A 20,363-nucleotide genomic window follows, 5' to 3' on the forward strand; every position below is an offset into this window, starting at 1 on the left:
AATGGTGCGTCGTCTGTGCGCTCATACGGAAAGAGTCAACGGGAGCGCGTCGGTTTTAGACCATCCCATTGCAGGGTTTCCTCTGTCATTTCAGTACAGCTTCGGGTAATGTACCTGTTGCTAGTTTGGAGGATATAATGTTATCTATCGATCTATATATCTTTTGATATTACAGTTGCAATGCACACTGAAATGTAATTTTGTACCTGCAGCCATCAGTAAAATAGAAATTCCATTCGCAACACACAAGATAAACATATATAAATGTAAATATAGATATAAATATAATGTAGCCTATATCTAAAAATCTGTAAACATAAAGGGGTAGCTCAATTATATACAGTTTACAGTATTACAGCTGTGTTGTTGAATAATACAAAGGAAAAAGTGTATCTTTTATTATTTATTATATCTACTCATATATTCACCTCTCTATCTATCTATCTATCTATCTATCTATCTATCTATCTATCTATCTATCTATCTATCTATCTGAAATTATGAAATATGAAAACACATTTCTCAAACCAGTCTCCATAAAGTTTGTATCAAAAAGGCAAAAATAAAAATACCACAGCAGTTCAGGTGATGTCATATCTTACCACAGCTGAAAATACAGAGACTGGAAAATCACCCTGATATTTATTTATCAGTTAAAAAAAAAAGAAAAAGAAAAAAGTCTACTGTAGTACCCTTCTCCTCCAGCAGATGGCGGACACATGTTCCTTTAATGTGCCATCCTTGTCCTTACTTAACCCCGAGGAAGTAACAGAGGATATCGTCCCTGTTTTGTGTTACATTGTCATTATGTAGAAAGCAATGGTATGATATGATCCAAAAATGATCTTGAATTATTCATTAAGGCGCTTTTGGTGAGCAGTGAAGAAGTTACAGCTAATATCAACATTTATTGGTGTCAGTTTTTGCATGTTTGTTGTTTTCCATATGTTTCCCATGCTGGTAGGGTCACAGAGTGCTTCATCTACATTCAAAACATTCACCTCAGCAGTCATGTCCATTTACCCCCCGAGGTCTCTTGTCTGTCTGTTACGTACAGTCCATTGTGTCATTTCAGGGTCGTTTCAATGAGATGCAGAAATTTGCAAATCAGCTCTTTTGGCCCTCAGCATATCAGACAGGATTATCCTCAAGCAGCATGCACCCGTCTCCCTGTTTGTCTGCTTCTTCTGCCACAGCACATCAGGCTGAAAGAAGCGTCACACATCATCTGACCCTAGTAGGTTTTCCAATCTTTTTTTCAGTATCAGAACCAACAAAACAATGCCAATTAGACAACTTACTTATTAAAGTAAGTGTTCAACAAAGGCAGACAAGAGTAGAATCTCCAACCAACCTCCAATATGAATATTTTGCTTTTACAATATATGCACACAGTACTGTGGTTTCATTTTAACTGGCAGCTAAATAATTTTATAAGAATCAGTCTATCCTAAGTCCTGCAACCATTAATGTTTGAGTATATTTTGCTGCTACAGTGTTGGATAAATTATTAAGATTGTTTGGTTCAAATCCAAATGAAAATACTCCATCAGGTGTAAAAGTCCTGGAGATTCACTAATGTAGCTACAGAAGCATTATCAGCTAAACTTAAGGGATAATATCTAAAAGTATATCGCAAGCAGATAATTTATATCAACATATAATCAGTGCTAATAATTGGCTGGAATTACAGCCTGAACACACATACAATTTCCACCAAAGGTTATAAGTTAGAGGTTGCAGAAGGGAGGCAATTAAAAAATCAGGTGTGAATACAGAGAGTGAACAGTCAGACAAGAGAGTGTGCAGTAATTGGGCAGTATAACAGCCCAGCAGTAGAAGTAACAGCTTGTTTAGACTAATTTTGGCTGAAGGTGCAGAGTAAGAGTAAATTATATATATTACAATAGGAGTGTATCATTAGTTCATCTTCACTAGTACATGATGAATTACTTCAGGCATATTATTTAGATTATATTTAGATCATATTATTTAGATTGGTAGTTGGACTTAAATTGATCATGTATTCCTCATGTATTCTACCATCTTTTTCAGGATGACAGCATATCATGCTAATGCTACCTGCTCATCTCTGTTGTGTAACCACAATCCTTTTATGTTTATGTGCTCAAACTGTGAAAAAGCATGGTGCAACAAAGGGTGTGAATCGATGCACTCCATGAAAAGCACAGCATTAATGTCACAATTGAACTCAGCCAGACTTCTTTCCCTCCTTCAGCTGCAGCTGTTGTGTTGCTAATTTTTTAAATTTCTCATACCAGTTTGTTCTTATCTGGAATAAGCGGCAGAACTAGACTTGTCCATGCTTGTGGTAGGCCACATGGTGCTAGCTCCTCCTCATGATACCACGTTCATGATACCACACTTTCTATGACTGTGAATGCTTGGTTTTGTCAGAGTGAGTCAGAAAGACATCCTGTATGCATAACGATCCCATGAACCGTTTTTCTAAGAACAACAGGACAAGATTAACTGGTCGGTTTATGGGTATGAATTACAAATGCACACTGTGCAAGCACCAACTCAGATCTTAGCTTCAGGCAGTCCTGTAAAGTTCAGTAAAAATTCAAGTTGACCTTTACTTTCCTTGTTGGAATTTCATTCTCTGGATGTAACCCATTCTACAGCCTAGAGGGCACCACATTAGGACCTGTAAGTGGCCAGTATAGCACTACGCCATCTCTAGACAGACAGGAGACTTAACCTAGGATACATCTTTTGATGATGTGGAAATAAGAGGACCTGGAGAAAACTGCAAACATGAACAGAACATGCAAACGCCACAAAAAAAAGTCATGGCTTACCCCCTATCTCTCTATCAATTAAATTTATCTGTATTTAATACATAAAATATTTTATTTGAAATATGCTAGAATAGGTGGCAACCAATACACTCACTCTCTGTGCATCAATGGACTTACTCTGTAAAAGAGATGTTATCTCTGGAGCTCTCTTTTGCCAAGATGAATGGAGCAGGCCAGTGTGTGCTCAAAGCTAGGAAGGAGGCACTCAATGTAGCTCAAGCTATGATTGAACTATTTATTATTGTTTTGTATTTTTATGTATTTATTTGAAATATCCAGCATGTCATGACATTTATAGAAAGATCTGTGAGATGGGGTTGGTTAGGGTAAAGAGGCTATAAAATATGCAGGTGTTCTGTGTTATTTTTCTTTTATCTTTTATTGTTTTAGTTATGACTTGTGTCTGCCAATTGTACACAGTAATGATGCACTACTGATTCTCAGATTATCTGTTTCACATGTCCACGACACTCCACTGTGGGATTAAATAAATTATACTTCCTCCCACTCCTTTTCAAATATGCAAATGAAGTCATACTTTGTTTTCATGTATATGTATATGTTTTTGGTTTTTGTTTGGGTTTTTTGTTTTGTTTTGTTTTCTTATAATCTGTTTCATTTATAAGGACTAAGTAGGATTATTTTTGTGTTGTTACACATTCAAAATAAACAAAACTAAAGTTATGTACGTGTATAAGATAAGATAAGATAAGATAAGATGAGATAAGATAAGATGTACTTTATTGATCCCCCAAGGGAGAAATTCATGTGTACAGAGCAGCACAAGACAATATGCATCAAATACAATAGAAAAATAAAAAAGGGGGAAAAAATGTGTGTGTGTATATATATATATATATATATATATATATATATATATACACACACACACACACACACACACACATATATACATACATATATAGACAAATTTGTTCAAGTGACTAAAAGTGACAAAAATAGCAAGAATAATGATAAAGTAGCAAGTATGCAGTAGGTGACTTTTATAAATGTGCAAGTGACGTTGACAGATGCAAAAACACTGCTCAGAGCAGGATGTAATTCAAGCCAACCTGCTGTTGTACAGTCTGATGGTGTTTGGAATAAAGGAGTATCTGAAACATAAATATAGAGTGTACAAGGGTGCACACATGTATACGTGTGAATGTGTTTATACATATATCTATTGTTATTTATTTATTTATTTATTTATTGTTATTTTTGTTTTTTATATCTTGGTTAATGTCTTGGCACATGTATGTGTGTATGTTTATATTTCTTGTCTGCAGCGACAGGCATGTTGATCTGCACCTGCTTTCCAATAAAATAAAAAGAAAGGAATATGCTAGAATTCAAGTATAAACTATCATAAACTGAAGATACATAAGTAAAGTTCATGCATTTTCATATTGTACAGAGGTGTTAGACTACAAGGAATGGTATGGTTTTACAGGTTAGTTGTGTTATTTTGTGTCTGTTCTGTGTCAAAGCAGAAGTCAAAGCTTTTCATTGGTCTATAAAAACTGTTAAAGCTAATGTCTAATGTCAACACTGGAATTACCATCTTTGGAGGTCCAGGAGACCTTGTGATGTTACTGATCTTGTATTGATTTAACATATTTATTTTATATTTATATAGTGGCTATGAGCTCTGAAAACTTTTTTAAGTGTATAGAGTTTAAAGTATAGAACATTTCTTCTTACTTTGTGTTCAGGAAAAGTTGTTTAACAGACTATTTTGAGCACACCCACATACACACTCACATTCACGACACAGACTCACTCACTTGACCATGTGATGTCAATGCCCCTGTTCCAGTTACAGAGGGAGGGAGGGAGGGAGGGAGGGAAGCAGCAGTTGAATGTAAACCTTCACACTGATGGAGACAACCAGCCAACATCAGGAGCAGTGTCAGCGCAACAATTTTCCAAAATGTTCAATTATTTCTCCAGCTCGGATTATAACTCTGGAGCCTCGGCCTGTAATGGGGAGCAGCTGCATTAACTAGTGGAGAGGCTTCCATTAACTGTTTTTCTTGGCTGCTGGCCAGGTCACTGAGCAGCGCACACATTGTGGGCTTATCCACCGGCAAACGGCTGGAAGAAGGACAGTTCAATATCCTAAACTGCCACTTTTTTTCCTGTTCTGACAAAGATATTGGAGAATGTGAACAGGTGACCTCAAAGCCTGGAGGGGGTCAAAGAGGAGAGGACAGGGTAAGGACAGAAAGAATTCAATTTCAGCCCAAAATTCAGCTGTACTGTGTTGACCTCGACTATCAGCAGCACTATTATTACTACTATTACTACTATTATTACTACTATTATTATTACTATTACTACTATTATCATTACTATTACTCCACAGTTTGGTAGATGTTTCCTTGTTGAGTTTTCTGATTGATTAATTAATCAATGAAAGGACAAAGAGACACCTGATAAACTGTTGTGGCATGGCTGCAGGAGTATTAAGTGGCTTGGACTATGATCTTTGCAGCCGATGGGGCTCCCAGTGGTTTAAACCACAAAACAACAGCTCCAAACAACAGCAGCTCCCTGGCTGAGGGTTAACTTGTCACAAAGACTACGCCATCAAATGACTCTGTCCTGACTCACACAGAAGTCAGGGGGTGAAGGGCATAGCATGGGCAGCTCCTCCAGCAAGGGAGAGGGAGAAGAAGAGGAGGAGAAGGAGAAGGAGGAGAAAGATGATGAGGAGGCAGAATTTGCAGAGAAGAAGAAAGAAGAGGAAGAGGTTGAGGATGAGCTTCCGTTGGGGGTGGAGGAATTACTGGAGAGTGGAGATCCTGTCTTGGACTTGAGCTATCGTAAATTTAAGCGGTTACCCTCCCGTGTTTATGGTCTGATGCATTTGGAGAAGCTGTACGTCTGTGGAAACAGCCTGCGCACTTTGCCAGACAGCCTCTCCCAGCTGCATGGTCTGCGGACCCTCGCCCTCGACTTCAACAAGATGGAGGACGTTCCTCCAGCCGTCTGTCAGCTCACTAACCTCACTCGCCTGTACCTGGGCAGCAATCGGCTGATGAACCTCCCTCCTGAGGTGAGTAACCTGCAGAACCTGCGATGCCTGTGGGTGGAGAGCAACTACTTCCAAAGATTTCCACGAGAGCTCTATGACCTGCCCTACCTGAAGTCTCTTCAGATAGGAGACAACCGGCTGAAGACACTGCCTCCAGACCTGTGGCGCATGGAGGCTTTGAGGGGATTATGGCTCTATGGGAACCGCTTTGAGACCTTCCCCAAAGTCCTGCTGCGGATGCAGGGTTTGGAGATACTAGACCTGGACCGTAATAAGATATCAGAGTTTCCCAGCCTGAAGCGTCTCAAAGCCTTGCGCCTGTTCTCTTATGACCATAACCCAGTGGATGCGCCTCCTAAGGTGGGCGAGGAAGTGTTGGTGGTTGGGGAAGGCGCTGCAGAGTTCTTGGAGCAACGTGAAGCCAGGAATGAGAGACGGCGAAAAGCAGCAGAGCAGGAGGCCGAGGAGCTGGCTATGGCAGGAGAGGAGCCAGTGATTCATGGCATCTTAAAGAACAGCAACTCAAGCAAAGCAGCAAATGAAGCTGCAGTAACTATAGAGGATGCAGAACTGAAGGAGGAAAACCAGCTTCCAAAAGAAGAGGAGGAGGTGGTTGTGGAGGTGGATGCGGATGCTCCTCTAATGGAGTATGATGGTGCTGAGCTTGAATATGATGAGGAGGGTGTTGAATATGAAACAGAGGAGATGATATGTGAGGGAGAGGTATTTGAGTATGAGGGAGAGGAGCTGGAGTATGAGAGGGCTCAGTTGGATTATGAGTACGAGGATGGGGAGACAGCATGAAGGTGGCATGACAATTAGCCTCATACCTCCACATGATCGGCAGGCAGGTGGAGGCAGATGAGAGATAATCTACAGATAAATTAGCTAGTCAAAAAAAATCTGTGCTGCTTATTTATAATTTTTTGTGAACTGTGAAAATGGATGAGCCGGGCATTATGATATTATGGACTGACAGTATCTGTGACATCTCAATAACCTGCAAATTAGCAAATAAGCAAGACTCAGGTGGAGTGTGTGTCTGTGTGTGTGCAGTGTGTATGGCTGATTTAACAAGAGAGTTGTTTTCTGTTTGTGCACAGGAGACCACGTCTTCCATTATTAAATACTAACTCAGCTGATGAAGTCAGTGTCAATCATTCTTTGAGAAATATGATTTAATTGGGAACCAGCAGCTACCCTTTAGTGACTGACCCTCTGTAGTATTTCCATTCTCTCACACATCATGGTGAGCGTCTGTTATACGCCAGTGAACCTTAGCTCAGTTTATTGCTATTTTTACAGACCATGTAAATGTGTGTATTGGATTTAGATTTACAAAATATTTATGACATGCTAAACACAACTCCCGCTCCTTGTCACTGTTGTGTAAGCAGTGCTGTGAGTGTCAGTGCCAAGAAATAGAGGGAGACGAGGAAGATTATTTGAGGGATGAATAGCTGGGGTGCCTCACCATAAAAGGAGAGTCCATAGGGAAACTCTGAAGATGAAATATACTGACTAACACCAAGCAGTAGGTTTTCATTAAAAAAAAAAGAAGCTGCATGGAGGTCAGAGATTCCTACATGGATCTCACAACCTGTGTATACTTCATTTTGTCTGCGACTTCCACCTTTTCTACCTCTAACATGAAGCACACCCGGCCCATGTTCTCCTCTCATCTCTGCAGTCATTATTCATGTGGGGCTTGTGTGTAATCCAATCCTCTTTCCCTTCACGTATCTTTTTCTCACATCTCATTGAAAGAGTGAAATATTTATCCCAATGCTGAAATATTTATGCTCGTAGTCATGTGGCAGAGTGTTTCGAGTCTGCACGTTGGAAACAGTTTCAGAACAGACTGAAACTGATGATGTCTCTCCTAAAATTAGATTTTGCATGTAGAACTCACCATTTTATATATATATGGCAAAAGATGTCAGATCTATTTATGTTCATATTAGTAATATAGTGATGCACATATTCATTACACTGGTCTGCAAGTAAAATGCAGTGAAACTTTACTAAGTTTGAGACACTAACAAAGAAAAATTAAGTCAAAATGCTGGTTGGCTCTAGTTTCTAAGATACAGTCTTTGGTAAAAATGTGAATATCTGAGAATTAATGAGAGAATCGGTTTTATTCAAAAGGAATGTTTGTCTCAGAGCTACTAGATCTACTTCAAAACACTGTTTGAACATTACAATACATTCACTTGTCAGGTTTTTCCTTGAGAAAGATTTATGAATTATTGTATAAATGTACATAAACCCATATATATGTGTAAAAACACTTAATCATATTCATTGAAAACATAAGCAAAACAGCACTTTTATCATTTGTTTTACAATGCATCTTATTAAAGTATGTAAGATTTAGAACATTTAATCTCTAAGGCAGATACTTTATTTTAAAAAATTTTAGACCAGTTTTGAATAATTATCCAGACAGTAAGCCAGGAATTTTTCTTTCTTTCTTTCTTTCTTTCTTTCTTGCTCCTGTTTACTTATCTGTTGATCAGCTTTAAAGTAATCTATTCAGTCATCATCGATTGTTGATTATCGTGTATTTCCAATTATATGCTTTAGTTTTACTTACTTACTCTAAGATAATATTGAAAAAGAAAAAGAAATGTTGACATCAGGAAGCTTAAAGCATAGGTGGATAAACAAAAATGATTTATTTGCTAGACTTTGCAAACAACAGTCAATCTTCAGAGGCATTCTGGTTTTATGGATCTCTTGTTTTGACATACATGTAGTCTGTGTGTTTAACATATTGAGTATGTTAAACCTCTGAGAACTCCTCTGCCTGGAACTATATGACACAAAGTGAAGCCAGTGGAAACAGGATCCTCCTTAGTGTGTGCTCTGCCCATCATTCAGCAGCTGTGGGTGGCAGAACAGTGTGACACACCACAGATGTCCATGGGAACGGGTGCCACACTCTGTCTGAGTATAATTTTTTTGTTCATTAGTTTACACTCCTCTCATTCTCTGTAGGTCAGTGACAGTGAAGCTGTAGGTTGAAAACGATGCATCATCTTCTTCACTCCCTCTTTGGCTTTCACACAACTTGCCGTCTGACTGGCAGCTTTTCATCTCAAACAAAAAAGACTTCACAAAGAGCTGAAAATTAGCCTCTTTTTGACAGGCTTTTTGTAAAGCAACAGACAACAGTGCGATGAAGCTTTTGCAGATTATAAGGATATAATACTGCAACACTTCTGACTAACACTTCCACAGTTTTGTTCTCCTAAAAATGGCTGTCTGTTCTACAAGAAAGGAAATACCAAAACTAATGTGGTGGCAAGAAACTGCAGAGTTTATTTTTGTAGAGGAACCATGCAAGCATCATTATTCTGTGGGTATGTGAAGGTTTATTCCCTGAAAATAAACCTGGGAAATAAAAACAATCATGTAAGTCAAAGGAAGCATTAACATAATAATTCTGCATGTGTCAAACATATGAATACCTGTCCATGTCTCGACGATTGTAGCTGTTATCCATTTTAGCGCTGATAATCCCTGCACCAGTGTAGCTGGATCTTAACTGTCTGAGGTCAACATGAGGGCTAAACCTAAAAATAATGAGATATTTTAACTGGAGGCCTGTCTGCTTAACCCATAAAGACCCAAACATCCACTGTCAACCAAAAGCATCTACTGATATAACTGTCTAATACCTGTTGAACCACTAATCCTATCAATACATATAAATAACTGATGTAAATACAGTTCGTGATCTTTTCAGGGTCATCAGATATGACCCATTTGGACGTTCAGAGGCTCTGTAGTGAAGGTGAAAACCCTGTCATCTTCTACAACATTGATTCACCAATAAAAACCCATGGAGTTTGATCAATGACAGTGGATGGAGACGCTTGGTTTATGTTCAGTTAATGATATATTTTATTGAAAAGTTCTGATATAATAACCTCTAAATTTACTCTGAGCATTTATGAACATCTAAATTCAACATAGGTAATTAAATACTGGAAAATACATGATTTACAGTGAAAATGCAAAATTCAGAGGATAATATAATAAATGGTAATAAATCATTTAAGAAAGTTTAAACAGAGAGAAAACTTCATTTGGGAACTACCACAAAAGTAGCACTGGGTCTTTATGGGTTAAATGAAGGATTCACAATGTTTGACAGTGACAATGTTTAAACTGTAATACAAAGCCACTAGCCAAAGTCACTATTTCTTCAGTTTTCTCTCTTTTTAATATAATAACCCTCAACTTTAATCTGAGCTTTTATGAACATCTTCATGATCAGTGAATTAAATATGAGAAAATACCTGATTTTCACTGAAAAAACACAAAATAAAGAGGATAATATTACAATAAATGGTCATAAATCACTTTAGAAAGGTTAAACAGATTTTTGTGGGAACTGCCACAAAAGTAGCACTGGGTCTTTATAGTTAATGTCTATGGAACATAACAGCTTAACCTCAAAGTTGAAACGATCTAATCTATAATCTCAGTGTTTGATACACTTACGTGTTCTGATAATGGGTAAAAAAGTGTGAAGATCCAAAAGGTGTAACAGGAAAAATATTGTTTGGAGCATTATGAAGAAACCCCGAGGGCTCCTGAAAACACATGCACAGACAAAAAAAATCACAAGAGTCCAGACTGTACAAACACAAAGGAGAAACTTTAATACAGAAATGTGTAGTCATAGGTACCTTTTTCCCAGTGGTCCTCAGAGTTGGTGCAGCAGTTTTAGTCCATGGTGAGGGCAGGGGCGAGGTCTGACAGAAGAGCAGAGAGACTGATGTTGATGTTGTATTCAAACATACTACAGCTGGGAGGGGTGTCTGTACTCACCGGACAGGCCAAAGGAGCAGTGGAGCGGGAGAATCCTGTTTCTCGACACGAATGGCCTCGCACACTTGGTATCACCACAGTTCCCTGAAATACGAGCACAGAAAATAAAATGACAACAGCGTTTTGTTTTTTAAAAAGAACACTTAGATAAACAGTGGTCAAACCTGACGAGACGATGGAGGCAAGAAGTGACTTTTCATTACTGAGTCCTGAGTGCAGGGAGGTTCCACCTGAACATCAGCGAGTGGTAGAAAAGACAAAAACAATTTAGAAGAAAAGAGTGAAACTGTGAACATCTTATTTATTTTAAAACTATCAAACCAAACCAACCATGCTGCTTGTTTTATCCAGAAAAGTGTAAAACTGACGATCTTTTTCCTTAGTAAAGCCCGTTTCTTGTTTTGGACCCAGAGTCACATGGTTCTGGTGAGACACTACAGAAAATTCACAGGTGTAAAAATACCATTAACCCTGTGCAAGAAGATTATGGCCACAGGAAAAAAATTGAATAACAATTAAAATCCAATATATATATTTTCTATTATTATTCTGAGAAAAAAGTCAAAATTCTGAGGAAAAAGTCAGAATTCTGACTTTTATCTCGGAACTCTGTCTTTTCCTCAGAATAATAATTAAAAATCATTGGACCTTAATATTCTGTTTTTTTTCCAGTGGCCCTAATTAACACAAAGTCACAATGAACTATAAAATTAGTTTGCTGATTTATGAGAGCCACATGTAATTCACTTTCAGTAAACTGTGTGTTATTCACTTATTCTCATGTAATATAATAATTGTTTGGATAAGATTTTGCAGTTTTTATTTCTTTTATTCTTACCTGTTGGGGTGAGAGGATGTGGAATGAATACTCTTTGGTGTTCTGTCTATAAAGGAAGGATATAGTAAATACATATAACTTACATATAGAGGATGATGATGATGATGATGATGATGATGATGATGATGATGATGATGATGATGATGATGATGATGATGATGATGATGATGATGCATTGTGTTTGTGTCATTAATGGTTACCTTCTCCTCCAAAGATGCTGCTTTTGGGTGAGTCCCTGATTGATGGAAGCCACTCACTGTGGGTTTGTTATTGACCTTTGCTAAATATTCTGAGCCATCAGAATGGATCTGAGGCCTGTAATGCAGTTTGGTCTGAGACATGTAACTGTCAGATAACAGGAGTCTGTAAATGCAAACATAACACAAAACATCTGACATTCCACCACAGAAGACTATAATTTCCATACACTCAACATATTCACTTATAATTGAAATACATGAGGCAGAAGAATGGAAACCTATGTTAAGATTAAAGTAATTAAAGGATTATTTCATTCAAATAAAATATACTGTTTTCACCTTTGAGCTATCTAGTCTTGCTGATAACTCTGGCTTTAATTCCCGTTTGTGGGATTTCTCTCTCTGGGTTTCATTCATGATGCTCACAGTATTAATAGAAGTAACTGGGCTGACCTTTGTTGCATGTCACTCCCCCATCATCTGCCCTTGCTTCCAGCACCCTCTCAACTTTCATCTAAAGGGAAAACTGCTTCAAAACAAATAAAAATAGCCACAACTGTGAACACTAAATCTATTTTATGGACTGTTTGGAAAAATATTCACAGCAGGTCTGTTTATTATCAGGATTAACAGGGGCATTGGAAGAATCAGTACTGATTACTTTTTTCCTATCAGATTTTTCTATGTAATGAGCGTCAAGAACACATACATTATTCATTTCTGTTGTATTGAGGTGGAGGTAAAAAATATCAATAAAAAACCCTGTCCACTGGTGATGAATGTACAAAGGTGATTTTAATCATTTTTGCTTTGTACTGCGGGCGTGTACAGGCTGCTTTGTTGCACCTCCTCAGGCTGGACACATAAAATCTATTCCATACGTGTACTTTTTATTTTGTTTTTGTTTTTTTTATAATTCGTTTATTTTACTATTCACTGTGCATTGAAAATTCTATTTCTAATTAGTACCTCAGCTCCCGTTCTTTCTACCAGAGCAGAAGGCTAGTCAGCAGGCTCAAATGAAAACGCCTTTGCATAAAGTGTCCACAACTACTGTATATGTATGGACAGGGAAGATTAGAGGTAATAAAGAGGACTCATTTTGAAGATGTGTCAGCATGTACCAAAGCTTAGCTCCAAGAGAATCAGTCCTCAGATGCGCTGCAGGGGTAGAATGTAAGTAGCTTTTTACTTCTACTACTACTTTACTTTCACACTTCCTGATTGAGATAAATGAACAGATTAAGTGTTGTAAAAATTTGCCTCCTTCTTAAGCTAAATAAACTCTCTACTCCACTCCCCTCTTACTCTAAGTTCCCCTTGTGGATTAGGTGGAAAATGCAATGTCACCAAGCTGAAAACAGGTCTGACTTTCTGAATAAAGAGTTGACTGCCCCACAGTATATGAAGGAGTGACATAGAAGTAGCCTAAACTTAAACACAATAGTCGTGTTTATCAAAACATGTATTATACTTTGTAAATAAACATACTATTTACTGCACACTGGTGTTTTACAGTAGAGGTGCGGAAAAATTACTAGATCACCCTTGTTTTCTTCAATTTCTTGTTCATTTTTATGCCTGATACAACTGCAGGTACATTTGTTTGGACAAATATAATGATAACAACAAAAATAGCTCATAAGAGTTTAATTTCAGAGCTGATATCTAGCTATTTTCCATGTTTTTTTTTATAATAACCAAAATCACTTAAGTTCTTACATCAATAGCTATGGCATTGTACTGACAAAAACAGTGCTTTTAGGCATTCCATGTTTTCTTTTCTGTCTGTTTTAGTCACATGATACACACAGGAGTTAGTACTTGATTGCATAACCAATTGCAATTTTTTCCGCGACAGTATATAAGAGCACTGCAAAATGTAATGAATTTTAATTTTATTATGCAATAATATTCATATTTTGCAATTAACAGGCTCCACACAATTTGTAATAAAGTTCCCTGAGTTTTGTCATTGATTATTACATAATTTGGGGGCTCTTGAAAAATACATGAGCTGTGCTTTTAATGATGAAAATTTTATAACATGGTGCATTATGTAATCGCTTAAAGTTATTGTTTCATTGTAAGGTCAATATTTAGTTTACGCATTTTAGCATGAATTGCACTGACTCACAAGAATGCCATTAGTTCAGAAGTTTAATAGTACCTTTCATTGACCAAAAATGTCATCAAATGTCACTGTATTACTTACCGCAATAGCAAGTGCACTTCAGTGTCTATAGAGATGTGGAAACTGTATGTATACTCTGTTACTAAATAATGTCATGAGTCACATGTTTCAAAATTTTACTGCTGATACAATTACATTGTCTTTTTTTTTCAATAGTCTATAGAATCTTTACTTGTGGTGCATTATGTTCACAGTACTTGTGCTTTAACAAATAGTCTCAGCATTTCTTCCACTATTTCTGAATTGCCACTTACCCAAAGTGAGGGTTGTCAATGAGGTCCAAACTGGGTCGGTAACTTAAAACAGGTCGTTGGTTTGACGTAAAGCCTGACTTGGAGGGATGGAGTGGAGGAGTTAATCTCATCTTGCCTGCGTTTAACAAAGTTTTTTTGTTATTACTTAATAGAATGTGACTCCTAATCAAGATAATGTATTTATGAACATGTTATTATATTTGAAACAAACTTTTCCCTCTTATCTTGTACCCACACCAGAGGAAACCTTCTTACAAATGTTGTGGAGTTTGAGTGTGTTGCTGGTTAGTCGTCCCCTGTTGCCTGTTGCTCCAACAATTGGCATGACTATCCTCCCCTGCTCAGCCATCTGTGACTGCTGTAATGGAAACCTTCAGTGACAACAGTGATGGATAGCAAAATCCGTAGGGCATGTGGACTGTGCTGTAACCACAAATAAAAGCAACAAACAAGGTGTAACTCTTTTGTTTTAGCTGTGACAGTATTGCTTTTTGAAAAAGTGATTACAGTCTTTGGGAAAAAAAAATAATAAGATAAGCGAAAAGAATGCTCCCTTTATCAAATGCTATTTGAGTGGAAAGAAACGCTCTGAGTAACACTGCCTTACATTTATAGCTATTTTTATTTATAGTTGATGTAAATTAATCGAGAAAGCTCCCACAGCAGACGCTTCACTTACTCTCCAAATGCACCTGCAACTCCAGATTGTTTGTTCACCTTTCTCTCCATCTTGCAGTGTTTTCATTGGTAAACAGGTGACTGTTGCTAGGAGATTCAGCACCAGGGCAGAGCATTACAGCCGAACAATGACTCTAATGAAAAATAGCCTTACACTGAACACCGGTTAATGTTTTAACTGCATCTCAGGCCTGTGCTTTGTCTTTTTAACAGTAGTTCAAATCATTAAATTATCACCACTGTATTATGTGTGTGTTTCCTTTTCCTGCTACATTTTATCCCGCATTTAACTGACATGCATTTGACAAAAATATGCCTGCACTTGCTCAGAGATATTTTAGTTCTAGTTAACACCACTTTAGGACAGTATTTCATTTATGTTACTACTGTACATCAGGTCTGTGCTTCAACCTTTATAATTTTAACTTTTGGTGTCTGTGTTTTAAGCAACATTTAACTGATTTTCTGAGAGTGCAGAGACATCAGCAAACTTTGGGAAAATGATAAATTAAGTTTAATGCTCATGAAAACATATTTCAAGTTCAAAGACAATCACTGTAATTTGTCATACAATTATGATTATGTCTAATTATTCCACCAAATATTCTTTATTAGAAGCACATGAATATAAAATATGCACTTTGTTCAACATTAATCAATACCAATATTTAGTTGTTATCCTTCTCAATCAATGATACTGTGGAATTTACTTGTGGAATGGAATGTCTATCTCATATATTTAAGTGCATGGCTATTATATTGAACCAGCCTCTTTTTTTTTTTTTCTTTTTTTTTGACTGAACAGTTTCTCTTTGTAGCCACTGGATGGCACTGTGATGCTACAGTGACTCTGACTCCAGACAAGCCCAGAAAAGATGTAGGGTTATGTAAAAATGATGGATGGCTTGAAATTTGTATGACATCTTGATAAAAATGTCCAGCCAAGGATGGTAGTCATCATCCTGTGAATTTAGCTGGAGTAAAATGCCTCCATACTATCTATAAATCTGTACACATATATTTAGTTGAGCATATTTATGTCATGGTGTATTTAGGATACCAGAAAAACAGGTGGATGTCACTGTCACCTCTCTACTCACAGACTTTAAACACTTTCATATTAATTAACTTCCTAAAAAGAGGTCTTTTAGATAAAATTACAGGGTTAAAAGTGATTGATTTTATCTAAAAGCTTCAATAGTATGAACACTGAAGACACAGTATGATTTCTCTTCACTGTTTCATTATCTGGTGGGAGCCTGAATTACTGTATAAAAGGACTCTCCTCGGTGGAATAATGCAACTGGAGTTTTTCCATCTGCCTGTTCACCCTTTGGTTCAGTACATTACCAAAACTGACAATTCATAATAGTCACATCATTTCCACACCTTTCCTTTAATTCTCACTTCCTACCCCTTCTCTTTTCATCTCATTTCCTTGGACTCACACTGCATCTTCACCTCTGTCACATCACTTTTTGCTCCCCTTCTTTCCTCCATCTGTCCAACGCTGGCAGTCGGCGGTGCCTATCTTTACCAAGCTGTTGCCTGTATTGCAGTTCCACAGCCTTTCTTGCTTGACATGCTGTCGTGCCAAGCCTGGGACTGTTCATTATCTTCTCGGAAAAATAACTACAGGGAAACGCCTGCATCATTGAAACTGACATTCTCATTTCCTGCTTCTTTTCTCTTAAACACAATGTGCACATTATTGGCATTTCTAATTATAAATTCACATACAGCAGGAGCAGACCAATCGCCTATTTTCATTCCAGTCAAAGATTACACCAGATGATTTCACTCATTTCAGCAACTTCAGTCACAAAGGAAGAGCTGATCAGTGAGAACTTCTGCTGCCAGTTTGTCTGAAATGAAAACCTGCAGACTCTATGTGTATTTGTTCATCTCTGTGTTTCTTTCTGCATCTGTATAATTCATATACAGCATAACTGGAATCAGTTATAATGCAGCACCCTTTTAAAAAATTAGTGAAAATAAAGAAATACTGCTCTCTCTTCAACAGTTTGCACTTGAAATCACACTTTAACTGTGCAGGGAGCTAAAAAAGACAAAAAAAAAAAGGTGGGTGCAGTGGTTCTAAAAATAGATATAGGTGATGCAAGCAAGGGGCTCCCGTTGAGATGATGCACTCTGCTTGCCTGCAGCCGTCTGTTATAGTTCAGGGAGGGATGAAACCTCGGCCCTTGTCTGCAGGAGCTTGGCTTGCTCGATGCTTGTCTGTGTGCCTGCTTCCTGCCTAACTCTGCAGCTGATACTCTCCTCGGCGGTTTCTCTGTCAGTTCAATAACCTGTTTCTATGTCTGCCATAGAATACCATGGAATTAATATTTAGAGACATAAAGAGACAGCTCAGGCGCTAAGACCCTTCTTTGTGTGTCAGGTCTCAGAGGTGCTCTCTCTGCTTCACCGCCTCACTGTTCTGAGCCTTATCTCTCTCCTTCTTCCTTTTTGACTTCTGTACTTAATAGGCAAATCTGGTACGGATGGTTTGGACTAAATTGCATTGTCATCTTTTCCCATTTTGAGTTTCAGTCAGCTCTGGTGCGTGTAATGCTAAGGAGGCAGACTGTGATGAGGAGAGGGGGATTCAGGCATAAAATAAAGACATTAAAGTCTAAAGGCGTACATCTCCTGACATGTGCTCGACAGGCTATTCTGTAGCTAGTGAGAGGCAGATTAAACAAAAACAATCTATTTGACTCATGTTGTTGTTGCAAATAATGCCTATGAATGTTAAGAATTATGCTGCTGATGGATTGAAACTGAAGCACAGCTCTTGAGCTATTCTAACTATAAAATGTCAGAAGTCGACCAAACTGTATCTGTGCAAGAGCTAATTAAAGTACATGAGAAACTGTCTTCATGCTTGAAAATAGAACAAATGATTCTTTCATATTGAAGCATGTAGCTGTGTGATTAATTTACCTTCATTCTGACTAATGTGTCTCGCAAAGCAGATGCTTTCCACCATACATTTTTAATTGCTCTCAAAGGCAAAACAACCTTTGCAAATAACTGTGTCTATCAGCAAACCACAGCACATGGAAAATTAGGATGGTGTCATTATGGATTATAATTATTTATACTGTAGTATAATTATAGCGTGTGTGCATGTGAGTGTAATTCAAGCACAGCCACAGATTTTCTAAAGATAATGTCAAGTATGTGCACAGTCTTGAAGCTGAGGAAATCATGTTACCAGAAAGAAAGGACTTCATCAAAACTTTATTTTCATTACGTCTTGATTATTTACCCTATTTATCAATTAGCTGTTTTCCCCGTAAACATGACACTAGAACATGATGGACAAATTAAAATCCTCTTTTTCAATGTCAGGCTACTCAATTATGATTGAAAAGAAGAACAATAAATCCCATTAGAGAGGATTCAGGCAGCGAGATGATGCTTTAAAGAGGTATCAGGAGTGGCCCAATAGTCACTTTATTTTCAACAATTTATTTTAAGGTACCAAAATACACCTGAAACCAGCTATTTAAGGATTGGGGAACAGAGCCCTTAGTCGTTCTGTGCCCCAGCTCTCTGCCACCATCCATCCGAAATAGTGACTCCCTCTCCACCTTCAAGTCCAGATTCAAGACTCACCTGTTCAAGATTGCCCACCATAATAATTCCCTTACATCTTACTCATAATACATTACTTGCACTTGTTTTTTCCTTGTATTTTATTTATTGTCCTTTGTTTTCTATTTATTGTTTTTTTATCCTGTGCTGTACAGAAGGGGTCACCAACCCTGATCCTCGAGATCTACTATCCTGCATGTTTTAGATGTATCCCTCTTCCAACACACCTGATTCAAAATGATAAGCATATCATCAAGCTCTGCAGAAGCCTGATAACAACCGTCAGGTGTACTGGAAGAGGGAAACATGCAGGATAGCAGATCTTGAGGACCAGGTTTGGTGACCCCTGCTGTACAGTGTCCTTGGGTTCCATGAAAGATACTTTTAAATAAAATGTATTATTATTACGACGCCCCTCGAAGAAGAGGCAAGGGGTATTGTTTTTGGTTCGGTTTGTTTGTTTGTTTGTTGTTAACACTCTAGCAGCAAAACTATTTGTTGAATTCATAACAAATTTGGTTTATAGTTTGCCAGTGACCAAGAATAGATGTCATTGTATTTTGGGAAAAGTAGGTCAAAGTTTAAATTTCTTGTGAATTTTTTCCAATCTCATTTATTTACAATGGCCAAAATGTCACATGTCTGTGGCAACAAAACAATTGGTTGAATTTATACCAAATTGGGATTATAGATCACCAGTGACCCAGAATAGATTTGATTACATTTGGGGAAAAGTAGGTCAAAGTTCAATTTTTTTTATGAATTTATAAAATCTTTTTTCTTCTCCCATTTACTTATAATGGGAAAAATTTCACATCTATAAAAACATCAATTTTGTTTAAATTTACTTCAAACTTGGCACATATATAGAGCCAATTGATAAACTGACATCACCACACACATAGACATGATGACATCAGCTGGATCGATGCCAAAATAAGATACAATACGTGTGAGGGGTGAGGTTTGTTGTCCCTGGCACCACTTATTAATATTATTATTATTGTTATTATTATTATTATTGTAAGCAAGAGTGTTTTCAGTCATAGAATGGCCTTCCCAGTCACCTGACCTCATTCCTAACAAACTACCCTGTAATGCACTGGAACTGTAGCTGCCAATTTTCACTGAAAATAAAGTTTAACTGTTTTTGGCCCAACATTTCTACATTTCTATACTTGTTTAATTCAAATAAATCTTAATATAATTAAATGACCTAGTTTGTTGCATATATACCATCAACCATTAGCTTTCCCTTTTTAACTTCCTAAATATTGCTTAATGAAGAAAGTTGTTGTTCATGAATTCTGATAATATACTTCCATCAGTACCACCATCTCAGAAGACTTTCCCATACAATCAATATTCGGTAATTAGGAATTAGGAATGACCTTACAGTTGTAGAAATGTTCATACAGCATAAAGCATTAATAAGTACTTTATAATGACTAAAACAGCCAAAATATTGCTAACATGTATGATAATAAGCTACTGATTGATAGTGAATGTGTAAATGTGTGTGTGTTGATGTGTATGGAACAGTTTTTTATGTGAGACAAGCAATTTCATTGTACTGATAACATGTAATGACAACATAGTACTCTATTCAATTCTAATTCTATTCTACCACTACTTTTGGTTGCTCCCTTTAGGGGATTGCCACAGCAAATCATCAGTTTCCGTCTGACCCTTTCTCCTGCATCTTGTGCTTTCACAACAGTTATTCTATTCTATTCTATTCTATTCTGAATATGTGTGTTTTTTCCTCAGTAACACACTATAGTAATGGGTGTAATGTCTGGCTGTTTCATACATCACCAGTTGCATAAGTGACCTTAATAATAAAACGAAGAGAATAATAAATAAATCTCTCCACACAACTATAG

General features: G+C 37.3%; 2 protein-coding genes across 2 annotated transcripts; one reads left to right on the forward strand and one right to left on the reverse strand.

The window, feature by feature from the left end:
• Window positions 1-4,719: 4,719 nt before the first annotated feature.
• lrrc10b (leucine rich repeat containing 10B) lies at window positions 4,720-7,007 on the forward strand. The gene has a single exon (XM_030135721.1). The coding sequence runs from the start codon at window positions 5,470-5,472 to the stop codon at window positions 6,667-6,669; it is 1,200 nt and encodes a 399-aa protein (XP_029991581.1). The 5' UTR covers window positions 4,720-5,469; the 3' UTR covers window positions 6,670-7,007.
• Window positions 7,008-8,418: 1,411 nt separating this feature from the next.
• On the reverse strand, window positions 8,419-15,078 carry saxo4 (stabilizer of axonemal microtubules 4). The gene is made up of 11 exons (XM_030135757.1): window positions 14,452-15,078; window positions 14,197-14,311; window positions 11,749-11,911; window positions 11,549-11,594; window positions 11,041-11,144; window positions 10,875-10,940; window positions 10,711-10,794; window positions 10,569-10,634; window positions 10,381-10,472; window positions 9,342-9,446; window positions 8,419-9,264 (listed from the first exon to the last, which is right to left on the reverse strand). The coding sequence occupies exons 1-11, from the start codon at window positions 14,543-14,545 to the stop codon at window positions 9,246-9,248; spliced, it is 954 nt and encodes a 317-aa protein (XP_029991617.1). The 5' UTR covers window positions 14,546-15,078; the 3' UTR covers window positions 8,419-9,245.
• Between the last annotated feature and the right edge of the window lie 5,285 nt (window positions 15,079-20,363).

Source organism: Sphaeramia orbicularis, chromosome 6 (assembly GCF_902148855.1).
Source record: "Sphaeramia orbicularis chromosome 6, fSphaOr1.1, whole genome shotgun sequence".
In the NCBI taxonomy this organism is placed as follows: domain Eukaryota; kingdom Metazoa; phylum Chordata; class Actinopteri; order Kurtiformes; family Apogonidae; genus Sphaeramia; species Sphaeramia orbicularis.

Bases quoted from the DNA above. Each gene is read 5' to 3' on its own strand.
- lrrc10b (XM_030135721.1), top strand. From the start codon at position 5,470: ATGGGCAGCTCCTCCAGCAAGGGAGAGGGAGAAGAAGAGGAGGAGAAG.
- saxo4 (XM_030135757.1), bottom strand. From the start codon at position 14,545: ATGGCTGAGCAGGGGAGGATAGTCATGCCAATTGTTGGAGCAACAGGC. The intron at 11,145-11,548 runs GTAAGAATAAAA...AATTTTCTGTAG, and splicing joins ACATCCTCTCACCCCAACAG to TGTCTCACCAGAACCATGTG. The intron at 10,941-11,040 runs GTTGGTTTGGTT...GCTGATGTTCAG, and splicing joins TGGATAAAACAAGCAGCATG to GTGGAACCTCCCTGCACTCA.